Source organism: Boleophthalmus pectinirostris, unplaced genomic scaffold, assembly GCF_026225935.1.
Source record: "Boleophthalmus pectinirostris isolate CB_2022bp ecotype Guang Dong unplaced genomic scaffold, ASM2622593v1 HiC_scaffold_12, whole genome shotgun sequence".
In the NCBI taxonomy this organism is placed as follows: Eukaryota; Metazoa; Chordata; class Actinopteri; order Gobiiformes; family Gobiidae; genus Boleophthalmus; species Boleophthalmus pectinirostris.
The window spans coordinates 37446494-37460503 of NW_026571018.1; the positions used below are offsets into that span (position 1 = coordinate 37446494).

Below are 14010 nucleotides of genomic sequence, written 5' to 3' on the forward strand. Positions count from 1 at the left end.
AACCTTTAAAACTTGAATAATACTAATTGTTCAGAGACACGATCACTCAGTCAACAATAAAATATCCTCATTAATGTTCAATAATGATCACAAATGTATTTTATGATTTATGAATAACGTCGATTGACTTGGGTCGTGAAGATTTGTGACTCTGTGAAAAAGTTTGGGAAACAATGATATAGAGGATAGAGGTGAGTGATATCTGGATATTTTAAATATATCGTCTAAACCAGGACTAAACCAGGACTAAACCAGGAACCAGGGACTAAAACCAGGTCTAAACCAGGAAACTAAACCAGGACTAAACCAGGTCTAAACCAGGTCTAAACCAGGACTAAACCAGGTCTAAACCAGGTAAACCAGGACTAAACCAGGACTAAACCAGGACTAAACTAAACCAGGTCTAAACCAGGACTAAACTAAACCAGGACTAAACCAGGTCTAAACTAAAACCAGGACTAAACCAGGACTTCTAAACCAGGACTAAACCAGGAGGTCTAAACCAGGACTAAACCAGGAAAACCAGGACTAAACTAAACCAGGACTAAACCAGGACTAAACCAGGTGGAACTAAACCTAAACCAGGACTAAACCAGGACTAAACCAGGTCTAAACAGGACTGGTAAACCAGGTCTAAATTAAAAAAACACGACAATATCAAACCAGGATAAACCAAGTATTTAGATTACGTTACTCACTTTAAGTAATTTAATGTATTAAGTTACAAACTACATTTTGGAGTATGTAATCTGTAATCTGTAGGGGATTACATTTTAAAAGTAAACTTCCCAGGAGACAACACAAATGATCAGTGTTAGCCTTTCAATCACCACTGATCGACACTGACTTCACCATCACAATCTCTCACTATCAGACTTCAGATTGGAGCTGTAGAGAAGTGGTTCCTGACCATTAAAACCACACACAAAATATATATGGTTTCTGATCTAAAACGAGCCTAGAACAAGATGAACATAAACCAGGTAAAGTGTTGGCTGTTCACTCAAAAACGACCACTTCATGACATCACGGGGGTATTTTGAGATTTGGAGATGTAGACAGAATAATAAAGGGTTAGTTATACATGTGTGAATGAAACAAAACAAATCTGGGTGACTTAAAACTCACAAGGGCTCCAATAAAAATGTACATATGGGTCCAGTCAAGCAGAAGTAAACAGCAAGGTCAAAAATACAAGTTAATGCATCTGATATAAAAATGTATTGAACAGATACATATGTACTCTAGTTTATGAAACTGTTGACCTTTTTTCTGTACCATTTTTGGTTCTAAAGTTCCATACGTTTAACATTATTTCCCAAATTTCAAAGACCTGAAAATCATGTAAATAAATGGATGTATTTCATCATATCTTGTGTTATTCCATCTTTGAACTGTTGATGAAGGGACATGATTTTTTTTTTTTTTATTATTTAAAATGATCAAAATTTGTCTTGGAAGGACTGACATATTTTATAGAAATAGTTTTCTTTCATTTTGAAGTAATATTAAAATATTCAGAAGAAAAAAAGAGACAAATGATGTAAAATCCTGCACCTTCTACTTGTTTGTACAATTTTCCCTCCGTTACTTTTCCCTCCGTTACCATGACCTTTCTTAATAAAAAATCTCATGAGTCAAAAAGTAAGAGGTTTTTCAACCTAATCTTGTACCATATGGTAGAAAACTATATGAAGCAAATATTCAAACCAGTTTGTTAAGGATATGTAAGTGAGAACCAAGAGTTATCACTGTTTGGATTTATTGTCCAAAAAGTGCTGCATATTTCATTCCCTCCGTTACCGACATGAGTTTTTTAAGTTTTTTTGTCAACAACTTGAAAGAATATCACAGGTTTAACTTGACCCTGTTGGAGTGTAACTCTTTCCTACATTCTGATACTTTACTTATTTCAATAGTTCCTCTAGTTTCTGAATAAGAGACATTTGAATGTCAAAAATCTGCCCGTTTCCCTCCGTTAACACTTGACCAGACCCATATACTAGTAGTTTTCTGAGTAAATCGTGTTTAGGATGATGGTATAGTGATATAGTCATATAACGGCATTCAGTATTATCATTTCTCGTCAATATTTTCAGAAGTAACAGATCACAGCTGTCCTAGCGACAGGTCTGCACACACGAGAGTCTGCTCTGCCGTTTCCTGTGCGACGACGGAGCCATTCGTGTTGACATGAATCTTACCACTTCCTGTCTGCTCCAACACTATATCTACGTCTGTGAAATCTGCATCAGCAACATTTACAGAGTGACAACTGAGAATTCACTGATCAATCTTTAACTCTAGATCTGAAATTCAAACCCAATTCATTCAATTCAATTCATCTTGATATGAATTTAACCAAATTATATCAATCTTGTTTCATACGGAAAAGAATCATTGACTAATTATGTTGTCCATGTATTTTTCTGTATCGTTGAATAGAATAAAACAGAAATGTGTTTTGTTTGGACACATTCGAAAACATATAGAGAGACTACAAACCTGTTTTCCTTTGGGCTTTGTGCGCCAGAGACAGGAAGGAAAAAGAGTTATGTGAGCTATTGTTACTGAACGCATGAGCCTGGGTTTGTCCACACCATAAAAACATGGTCATTTTCACAACACAACCACTTCCAAAATTTAAACCCAGAGTGAATTCGATGGAAATTCTTGTTTGTTGCCTCAAAATAAATAACTGAACTTTGAAACAAGCCGTAAACAATATGGGACTGAGCTATTAATCTGAAATATCTTGTATCGTATCGCAACTTGAATGGACGCAATCAGCAAATCACAAAGGCTGCAGATCTGTACAAACACGCTCTGAAATGTGATTCTTGCGTTAGTTTATCAGCTCAAGTTTTCAGTCTTTTTGTCAATTCTTCTGGATGTCTTTAAAATCTAAACTTTGAACAGAATCCTATTATTAAAACATAAATCCCAATCTAATCACAATCACAATGTTTGTCAGAAAAACTGCAATTCGCAAAGGTCGTTTTCCCAAATCAATCACCCGTAGTAAAGTTACTGTAATGTTATCTGCTGTTTTTGATGTTTCTCGCTTTAGTACAGCTCAAACACACACACTCGGCGCATTTTTGGCATACTGGGGATTAGAGCCCGACCGATATATCGGCTGGTCGATATTATTGGCCGATATGGGCACCTGGAGACATATTGGCCGATATCGGTTTGCTGATATGGGCCGATATTTCACGTGGGCATGTTATACCTCGTTATAAAGCTTAGACTCTCATTTAATCCAATTTACAGACAGATAAATGTCCTAATATGTGGCTCCGCATCAGTATTTATCTGCGGAGTCATTTGTCTGTGTCCGTACTGTCCCTGAACACACCACAGAGTGACGTCACTTCACTCGTGTGTGTTTGTTTACACCTGCAGCCGTGCGCAACACTGAGATTATTTTCTTTTTCGGACAATCGGTTTGAGTCTGGATTAAAAGGACATTTATTAGTTCAGACTTGTGATGTGGGAGGAGCCTGTGTGACGCTGAGTGTTGGAAATACATCGACTTTGAAGCTAGTTTAGGTTTTGTTAGCGATTAGCTGCTGTAGCTCCCGCACATAAACAGACTGTTTTCTATTGGTCTATTGTAAAGTGATTATATTGGCCGTATATTTGTTACTGGACCATGCATTGATGTAAATGAGCTGTGAATAGACGTGTGAATGATCCACATTTATGCATATAATTAATTACCGCGGTGCGCAGCATTTACGGCTAAAGGCTAATAGCGATAGTTTACTAGCTAGGAGTTATGGGTCGGTCGCGATCGAAGCGGCTCTTAGAAGCGAACAACGGGAGCCTGCTTCTTATTGGGAGCCTTGCTTTCTCTTTTTCTCCCTTTTTCTCTTCATGCTGCATGTCGACCCGTAGTTTGACAGCGGCAGCGGCTGAAAACGAAACTTTCAGAAATCTGCGTGTGCATAGGATAAAAAAAAGTGCATATTTGGCTGCAGTTCAGCATAAAATGAATAAACCAGGACTAATCTTGGGCTCGAGTGAAGGAGAGAGATAGAAACCGAGTCCCGACACTCAGTCCTGGTTCAGTTTTGGTTTAGTCCTGGTTGCAACAAAACAATCAAGAGCCGCTTGGGAGCCGAAAGAGCCAGCTGCTTTAGTGAGCCGAGCCAAAAGAGCCGGTTCTCCAAAAAAAAAAAAAAAAAAACTGGAATACCCATCACTACCAGCTAGAATGTGATGCAAAAATGCCATTAGGCCAATTTACTGTAAGTAAATATGATGTAAAGAGTTAAAATAAAAATAAATGTTGCCTAAATAAAGCCAATTTAGAATCCACCAGAGCCAAACCTAAGTTTTTTAAACAATTCAAGATTTACAGTGAATTTTTACATCACTAAATATATCAGTGATTATATCGGCTATCGGCAGCTCCAACTCCCATTATATCGGTTTAATATCGGCCACAACAAAATCCATATCGGTCGGGCTCTACCGGGGAAGCACTGAGATCATATTGTAGTGTCACTATTACTGTGAGAAAAAACACCACGGAGATATCGAACAGTAGGCCACAAGTAGCCACTGACCGCGCTTTTTCAACAGTATCGACAAGCAGAGATGCCAGACTTTTGCGTCAGTTTCCTACAATTTCGTATTTTCTTCGTGTCGTATGTTTTATGCGGCGAAAGTGCAAACTCTAAAACTACAGCGCAACAGTTTGAGGAAGAAGCTGTGTAAGAGAGCGTTGTTACAAAAATATTAATACTAGACACAGAGCCCCAAATACTCAACTTAAATAGTATGCACGGACGCAAACCCAGACATTACGGCTGCCAGAAAAACTCTAAATCAGAAAAAACGAACATAGTGGTTTTCATCGGACAGTGGTCATATATTGTATAGAGAGTGCGCTGTACATAGTTCTTTTACGAGCAGCTTCTGTACTCACACCTGCAAGTCAGACTCGAGTCACTGTTTTTAGGACTTGAGACTTGACTTGATAAAATGGACTAGGACTTGGGACTCGACTTGGACTTGAAGGTCAGTGACTTGGGACTTGATTCGGACTCGAGCCCTGTGACTTGAGAAGACTTGAGAAGCACTTATCTGAATTCTTTCTATTCTGACCGTAATGATTCGACCTAAAATCTTGTCAAGACATTTAAAAAAGAAAAAATTACACTTCTACAACTCTTACATACTCTATAAATACTCATATATAAATAAACTATGATTTAGGAGTACAATTTATCTAAAAAGTCATATAAACTGTAAAAATCTAAACTATATTTGGTACTTTGGTGTAAAGACTTAAAGACTTGTTTAATGACTTGAAGCTCAAAGCCGACGACTTGGACTTGACTTGGACTTATAGGCCAGTGACTCGAGACTCGAATTGGGACTTGGACTTGAGGTCAAAGACTTGAGACTTGCAAAACAATGACTTGGTCCCACCTCTGCACACCTGTGTATCGCATCACTGTCTCTAGCTCTTATGTAAACAAGCAAATGGTCTGTTACATGTAAATGGATGTTCGTCTTTGATATTAAATGTGAAAAAGTATTTTCCTTGAATGGAAGAATGTGAAAAATGGAATAATGTCCACTACATTTTGAAAGTAAAAGTCAGCTATGTTAACAAAAACTTCTTCTCTATCACTTTATTTGAGGCTTGGTTCTAAATACACGTCTAACATTCGTAACAAACTAAGAAAATAAAACTTTAAGGTAGGCCACTTTAATTCTGTACATTGCCTTGTCCCTGATGTTTGTTCAGTCATTTAGTGTGTTACCCTGTGTTACCCTGTATCAAGACGGCAGCTTTGTTCACGCATTCGTTCCAATAAACAGCGGTAGTCAAGATAAGATCTACTGTTCTATATCATATGATTAACACCATGACCAAGTACAAATGTATTGTATAAGCAGCTCTTAAGGTCAAAATGAATCAGCTGTGTACTGTCTGCATCTGATTCTCAAGTGTTTTATTGTCTGAGAATCAAGAACTGCACCGTTAGAATGTTAGTCGCTGTAGCTTTACCTCAGGCATGTCCAAATGCAGCTCTGAGTCTACGTTCAGACTGCAGGGCTTAACGCTCAATTCAGATTTTTTTGTGAAATCCGATGTTTTTGTGAGGTCGTTCACATTTTCAATTAAATGTGACTTGTATGTGACTCCAGTGTGAAAATTAAATGGTCTGAAAGTGTCCCACATGTGACACTGGAGACACGACGACGTCAACCGCAGCGAGCGTCTCTGTGTTTACAGAAGTTGTCCAAACATGGACGCAGCATCGAGCACCTGGAGATTTTAAAGTTCCTCTCGTACCGGAGCCAGAACATGAACAACTTACTTGTTTTAAGGAGGAGATTGAGAAGGAGAAGGACGAGGTTTTTGGTCGTGGTGTTTTGTGGGACAGCGGCAGCGACGTCCGTTGAAAGGAACGTGTGGATGTGGAGACGGAGCCAAGAGTGGTGAGTGGAGATGTGCTTCACTTCAGTGACATGGAGTTCATTAACAATTTTCACCTACTTCAGCGCAGAATAGTGACGTTTGTGTCTTGTTGATAACGTGTAGGTGGATGAATGCACTTTGGCCGTTCAGACTGAAGTCACATGTCAAAAGATCAGATATGTATCAGTTTCAGGAGCACATATCCAAGTGTCCTGGGTCACATTTGAAAAAATCGGATCTGTGTCGTTCAGACTGTCATTAAAAGATTAGATACATAAACATGAAACTGATACATATCTGATCTTTTGACATGCGACTTCAGTCTGAACGGCCAAAGTGCATTCATCCACCTACACGTTATCAACAAGACACAAACGTCACTATTCTGCGCTGAAGTAGGTGAAAATTGTTAATGAACTCATCATCACTCACATAGCCTAAGTGTTTGAAAATTGACCCTGACAAAGCCAATCTCACATATCGAGTGTTTCCTGATGAGGATCTAAGCTCGAATAAACGTCTGTTGGCTCATTCTAACCTGTAGCACAGACCTGAATTATTTACCATCAGTCTACGGCCCTCAATCATCCCTCCGCTCCATCTGTGTTTTCCTAAAGGTCCCTTGATGAAAACAAAATGTGGATACTCCTGTTTTACCATCGCAGCAAGACTCTGCTCTAGAGTAAAGCTCCTATAAAGCTCCCCGAACTGAAGAAGCAACTTGGATGAGCTACAAAAGGTCTTCAACCAAACCAAACTGATTTTTCTTCTCGTCAAGCTCTTATAAACTCATCAGGGTGAACGATTCGGATGCTCAGATGGACCACTGCAAACCGTTTAAACATGGACTAGTCGTGCTTTTCGCGTTTTCTTACCGTGGTGTAGGAGTTGGGCTCCGGGGCGTCGGTGATGAGCTCTCTCTCTCCTTTGGGGTTGATTCTCCTGAACCTCCTCCTGGACCTCCTCTGGGACTCTTCTCTCTGGAGGAAGGTCTCGTCCGCCTCGCTGCCGTTCTCCACCTGCGGGGGGCGCAACGTTCAGTATCACAAACATCTCACAGCAAAGGGGGAAGGGGGAAAGCGATGCGTAACTTAAAGGTTGTATAGAGGATTTTTTTAAGGGAAGAGAAATACAGCGACAGTCCTTCTGCGCATTCAGAATTACTGTTGAAGTTTCCTGTCTAGAAGTAATTCAGCGACCGACGCGTAAAGGATAAATACGCGAGGTTACGCACTGTGTTTGACGCTACCGTGTTTCTTGCCTGAGACCAAAATATTTCCCAGCAGCAACACGGGCTTTTAATAACAATGACGTCAACGTGTCCAAACTTAAAACATAATTGGCCGTTATAATGGTATCAGGAGTTACACAAATCAATACAGTTTGCCATAAATAATTCTTATATTATAATATTTGTTCATCTTGTTTCTCTGGAATCATGCAAGTTACACAATGTACCTTTAAATAAAATGGTCCCATTATCGCTTATCGTTCTTAAGGTAGAGCAAGAACAACCATTTTCACTTTCACTCTTTTAGCCACAACTTTTCAGGTCAGTTTGGATTTTAATCACTCGTGGTCATACTGGTCTCATATTTACTTTGTTTATGTGCTGCTTTGTGTTGTGTCGTCCTGTTTTTTGATAAACATGTTACCCCCCTGTCCCAAGACAAATTTCTCCCATGGGAGACAATAAAGGATTATCTTATCTTAACACATTCCCATTGGTTGGACTAAGGACATAGTTTATTTGTATGATAATATGTATTGTGATTAAGGTTGTGCAGGTAATTGAATTTTGATTGGAGATCCTTTAACACATAAATCACAATCGCAAACTCATAATCCAGTTGAAACAATTTACGTGTCAGAGAAAGTGCGGACCAGGGTGTGACAACTGTAGTATTGTGAGGATTCATGTGGTTCCCTCACAAGCTCGACGTGCTGTGTGAAACATGCGAAATGTGCATAATGAGGAGCTATGGTACTGATTATATCCATAAACTCACAGAGGAGAGAATCACAGCAGGAATCATATCTGCCTATTTAACAGATGGGCCCGGTCAAGCAGAAGTAAACAACAAGGCCAAAAATTCAAGTTAATGCATTATTATTGTTTAATCTTGGTGATCAGGTCTAAAGTGTTCCCTCACATGTGACATTTCCTTTCCTTTTTACCTCAGATAGAAAAGTGAACTGACACCCACTGACAAATCACAAAAGATATTATCATTTCCTCACGAATATTAAAATGAACTTCCTGTGGGTTCAGTCAAGCAGAAGTAAACAACAAGGCCAAAAATACAAGTTAATGCATCTGATATAAAAATGTATTGAACAGATACATATGTACTCTAGTTTATCAAACTGTTGACCTTTTTTCTGGACCATTTTTGCTTCTAAAGTTCCATATGTTTTAAACAGACCATGTATGAAACATGGAACAAAAATTATTTCCCAAATTTCAAAGACCTGCAAATCATGTAAATAAATGGATGTATTTCATCATATCTTGTGTTATTCCATCTTTGAACTGTTGATGAAGGTACATGATTTTAAAAAAAAAAAGTATTTAAAATGATAAAAATTTGCTTGGAAGGACTGACATATTTTATAGAAATAGTTTCCTTTCATTTTGAAGTAATATTAAAGTATTTCAGAAGAAAAAAGCGACAAATGATGTAAAATCCTGCACCTTCTACTTGTTTGCACAATTTTCCCTCACTTTTCCCTCCGTTACCATGACCTTTCTTAATAAAAAATCTCATGAGTCAAAAAGTAAGAGGTTTTTCATCCTAATCTTGTACCATATGGTAGAAAACTATATGAAGCAAATATTCAAACCAGTTTGTTAAGGATATGTAAGTGAGAACCAAGAGTTATCACTGTTTGGATTTATTGCCCAAAAAGTGCTGCATATTTCATTCCCTCCGTTACCAACATGAGTTTTTTAATTTTTTTTGTCAACAACTTGAAAGAATATCACAGGTTTAACTTGACCCTGTTGGAGTGTAACTCTTTCCTACATTCTGATACTTTACTTATTTCAATAGTTCCTCTAGTTTCTGAATAAGAGACATTTGAATGTCAAAAATCTGCCCCTGTTTCCCTCCGTTAACACTTGACTGGACCCAGATATTTCTGCCGCTGGACTTATTTTCTCCATTAAAGCGTTAAGCTCTGCTGCGCAGCATGTAAACAAACAGCTCAGTGTGATGACGTCATTGGCCATGGCCGGGTTCTGTTAGTATGAGTGTGTCCTAAAGCTTAGGTTTTGGGATATTTAAATAAGAATATTTATTTTATTTTTCATTTTTTTATTGTAGAACAGATGGATATATAGTTTATTTTGGAAACGTTTATGTTTTCTGTCTTAATTCATGTTCAAAGTAGATTTTATTCATTTCATTTTCGTTTTATACATCACAAAACTGCTCTAAGGTTTATATTTGTAGCCTATATTTATTTTCAATTTGAAAGTTTTACGTAAATTATCAATAACAAAGTGTCTTTTTTGTTTTTTTTTTGAGAGATAAATCTTGAGTAAATGCATCATGTAACTGAAAAAATAATAATTTGAATAATCGTGATTTCAATATTGACCAAAATAATCCTGATAATGATTGTTTTCCATAATCGAGCAGCTCTAAATATGACAACAAAAACAACAAAAAAAGCTGTTGATCACTGCAGAACTGTGTGATGAGTCAGACGCTACTTTGAGAATCATTTGATAATTGAAAGTCACTCATTTCAAATCAGCTGGAGTCTGTTTAATGGAGACGTCCACAGCTCGTCGTCTGTCATGTGGTTTGGAGCAGCCGGACGAGTTTGGAGAAAGAAACTGGACTTTTGTTTCTGTCAAACGGCACTAAGAGAGTCTGTCCTGTTTATATTCACAAACTAAAACAAAACAAAAAAAGATTGTAAGAAGAAAAGAAGGAACCGAATGACTGAATGACGATTTGTGATCGATCAACAGTGTTGGGGAGTAACAGATTACATGTACCGGAGTTAAGTAATCAGAGTACAAATAATGAGTAACTGTATTCAGTTACAGTTACTGTTTCAGTGAGTGGTAATTGGATTACAGTTACTTTGTTGAAATAAATGGATTACACAGAGGGATTTTCCTGTTTTCACATTTTAGGATAAACCAGGACAAAAAACAGAACAAAAAACAGAACTAAACCAGGACTAAACCAGGACTAAAACCAGGACTAAACCAGGACTAAACCAGGACTAAGGACTAAAACCAGGACTAAAACAGGACTAAAACCAGGACTAAAACCAGGACTAAAACCAGGATTAAACTAGGACCTAAAGCAGGTCTAAAACCAGGACTAAACCAGGACTAAAACCAGGACTAAACCAGGACTAAAACCAGGACTAAACTAAAACAGGACTAAACCAGGACTAAAAAGGACTAAACCAGGACTAAACCAGGACTAAAACCAGGACTAAAACCAGGACTAAAACCAGGACTAAAACCAGGATTAAACTAGGACTAAAGCAGGTCTAAAACCAGGACTAAAACCAGGACTAAAACCAGGACTAAACCAGGACTAAACCAGGACTAAACCAGGACTAAACCAGGACTAAACCAGTACTAAACCAGGATTAAACCAGGACTAAAACCAGGACTAAAAGCAGGACTAAACCAGGACTAAACCAGGACTAAACCAGTACTAAACCAGGATTAAACCAGGACTAAAACCAGGACTAAAAGCAGGACTAAACCAGGACTAAACCAGGTCTAAACCAGGACTTAACTGTAGTTTTGAAAAAAACATGACAATATCAAGTAATCCAAAGTATTCAGATTACATTACTCACTTTAAGTAATTTAATGGATTACGTTACAAACTACATTTTGAGGTGTGTAATCTGTAATCTGTAGGGGATTACATTTTAAAAATCACCTTCCCAACACTGTCGATCCAAAACATAACCTGATTATTCCAGTAATATTCAAATCAGATCATTATGCAGTGTGACTAAAACTACTATTCTCCAACAAAACAAAGCTTTAAAATGATAAAATAAACCGATATATCGCAAAAGGGAAGGATAATATCGGGAGGCGTTATTGGTACGTCTCTCGTAAAGTTGGATTTCACCAGAATGAACCCAAAGAGCCGCGAGAATAATCATCACTGAACCGAATCGCAAAGAATAAATTCAAGTAAAAAAAGACTAAACCCGATCTGTCAATACGTAGAAAACTAGGTAACACTTTATAATAACTACACCTTATTTAGCCTTAATAAAGCATGAACAAAGACTTAATTAATAATGATTCACGCTTAGTAACTACTTAATTACTACCTGAATTAGCACTTAACTTGCACTTAATTCACCTGTGCTGTAAATAGTAACTCAATACTTCTTAATTACTCATGAACTAACAATTTGCATGTTTACAAATACATATTTAAGTTCACATTTGAGCATTTATTAATGATTAGTAAACTATGAGAGAATGATTTACTAATAATGCAATGCAATGATCATTCAGGCAGCTGTTTTCTGTTAGTTAAAGGTTGTATAGAGGATTTTTTTAAGGGAAGAGAAATACAGCGACAGTCCTTGTGCGCGTTCAGAATTACTGTTGAAGTTTCCTGTCTAGAAGTAATTCAGCGACCGACGCGTCAGTTTTTAGACCCTTCGTCTGCTTCGGTCGCGCCATCGCTGGACGAGATCTCCAAGAATCACCTCAGTTTGGCTTTGCTCCTTTTCCTCTTCTCTTCTTCTTTCAGCGACCTCAAAAACGGACTTTCTTTTGCGGCGAACCGGTCGTGGATTCTCGTCCGCCGTCGCGACAAACTTTGTGCGAAATGCGAGGAAGCGACAGTTCGAAAAAGCCTCTAAGAACCGCTGCGTAAACCACGTAATCCCCGCGCTCCGACGAGTTATACTAGGGAGTTTGACTGACAACCTAACAGCCAATAGAAAATGAGGGAGCCTCGTTTTCTATTGGCTGATGTTTATCTGGCCTCAACACGTCCACAGTTGATAGATTTTCGTTCTTTTTTTTTTGGTCATCATAATTACAAAGCTGCTGCGTCTCTGTAATGGTATTTTAATCTTTCACTGACAGTTTGAAACAAAAAAAAATCCTCCATACAACCTTTAAGTCTTTCTGAGAGTTTTTCTAAAGTGAAGACGAATTATGTTTATTAAGCATTTGTTAAGGTTGGTCAAATTCCAGAGAAACAATAATGCATTACTAGTAAATCATTCTCTCATGGCTTAATAATCATTAATAAATGCTCAAATGTGCACTTAAATATACATTTACAAATGCACACACAAATGGTTAGTTCATGAGTAATTAAGTAAGAAATACTTATGAGTAACTGTTTACAGCACAGGCGAATTAAGTGCAAGTTAAGTGCTAATTCAGGTAGTAATTAAGTAGTGTGAATCGTTATTAATTAAGTCTTTGTTCATGCTTTATTAAGGCTAAATAAGGTGTAGTTATTATAAAGTGTTGCCGAAAACTAAACAAAAAACTGTAAGAGTTCGTAAGGCTTCCCAGCACCTGTGTGAGCGCGGAGGACAGGTCAAACTCCTCCTCGGAACACCAACTCCTCCTGGAATCGCACCCGCAACCCCTCTGCCTCACCGCCTTACAGCTGGACGCCGGTTCGGACGTGCTCCTCTTCAGCAGCTCTGCCTTCTTTTTGGGATTTCCCGCCGTCGAGTCCGGGTCGATCTCCGCGCCCTCCAGCTTCTCCAGGGCGACTTCGGATTTGGAAATGCCCGTCGTCTGCTCCTCCGGCGGCGGCTCCTGGTTAAACATCCAGTTCTTCCACAGCACGGAGAGCCGGTGCCAGCGCAGAACGCTCATCTCTCCGGACGCATCAAAAGCAGGAAATACCAGAGGCGGTTATGAGCGGAGAACCGGGGGCTGGGGGGGGGGGGAATCCTTCAAAGATCAGAGTTTAGAAAATCCTAAATCCTGAGAGAAAATCCATCGCGACGGAAACATCCTCCCAAAAAAAAGATTGGAATCCGAGAGAGTAAAAAGTCCGGAGGCGCGCGCTTCAGATCCACTTGTGAAAAGTTCCTGCGGTCCACACGCTGCATAGTCACAGAGTTACTCACATGGTCGAGCGCCTTCTCGTGCCTCCTCCGTCTGTCACTCCCCCCCTTCTTCTCTCTCTCTCTCTATTTCTGTCACCCTCCCTCTTTTTCTCTACTTCCGCTCTCTCTGTCAAGCTCCTCTCTGTTTCTTCTCTCTGCTTCTGCTCTCTCTCTCTCTCTCTCTCTCTCTGTCCTCTCTCTCTCTCTCTCTCTCTTTCTCTCTCCTCTCTCTCTTTCTCTCTCCCCCTTCCTTTCTCTCTCCTTCTGTTCTCTATCAAGCCCCTCTCTCTTCATCTCTCTACTTCTCCTCTCTCTCTCCTTCTTTCTCCTTCCTCTCTCACCCCCTCAACTCTCTCTCTCTGTCACCCTCCCTCTTTCTCTCTCCTCCCGCTCTCTCTGTCAAGCTCCTCTCTGTTTCTTCTCTCTGCTTCTGTTCTCTCTCTCCTCTCTCTTCTCTCTCTCTCTCTCTCTTTCTC

At 39.0% G+C, this 14010-nt stretch overlaps 1 protein-coding gene across 6 annotated transcripts in view; it reads right to left on the minus strand.

Annotated features, from left to right (window-relative positions):
* LOC110169267 (rap guanine nucleotide exchange factor 6-like) overlaps nt 1-14010 on the minus strand; it is a 413544-nt gene that overhangs the window by 232932 nt on the left and 166602 nt on the right. For 3 of the 6 annotated variants that reach the window (XM_055148415.1, XM_055148414.1, XM_055148418.1), the window contains one exon: nt 7321-7464. In XM_055148415.1, coding sequence (XP_055004390.1) covers nt 7321-7464 — 144 coding nt within the window. Of the gene's footprint in view, nt 1-7320; nt 7465-12989; nt 13702-14010 lie in introns of those variants that run through there. The other 3 variants (XM_055148419.1, XM_055148416.1, XM_055148417.1) reach the window with 2 other exon arrangements.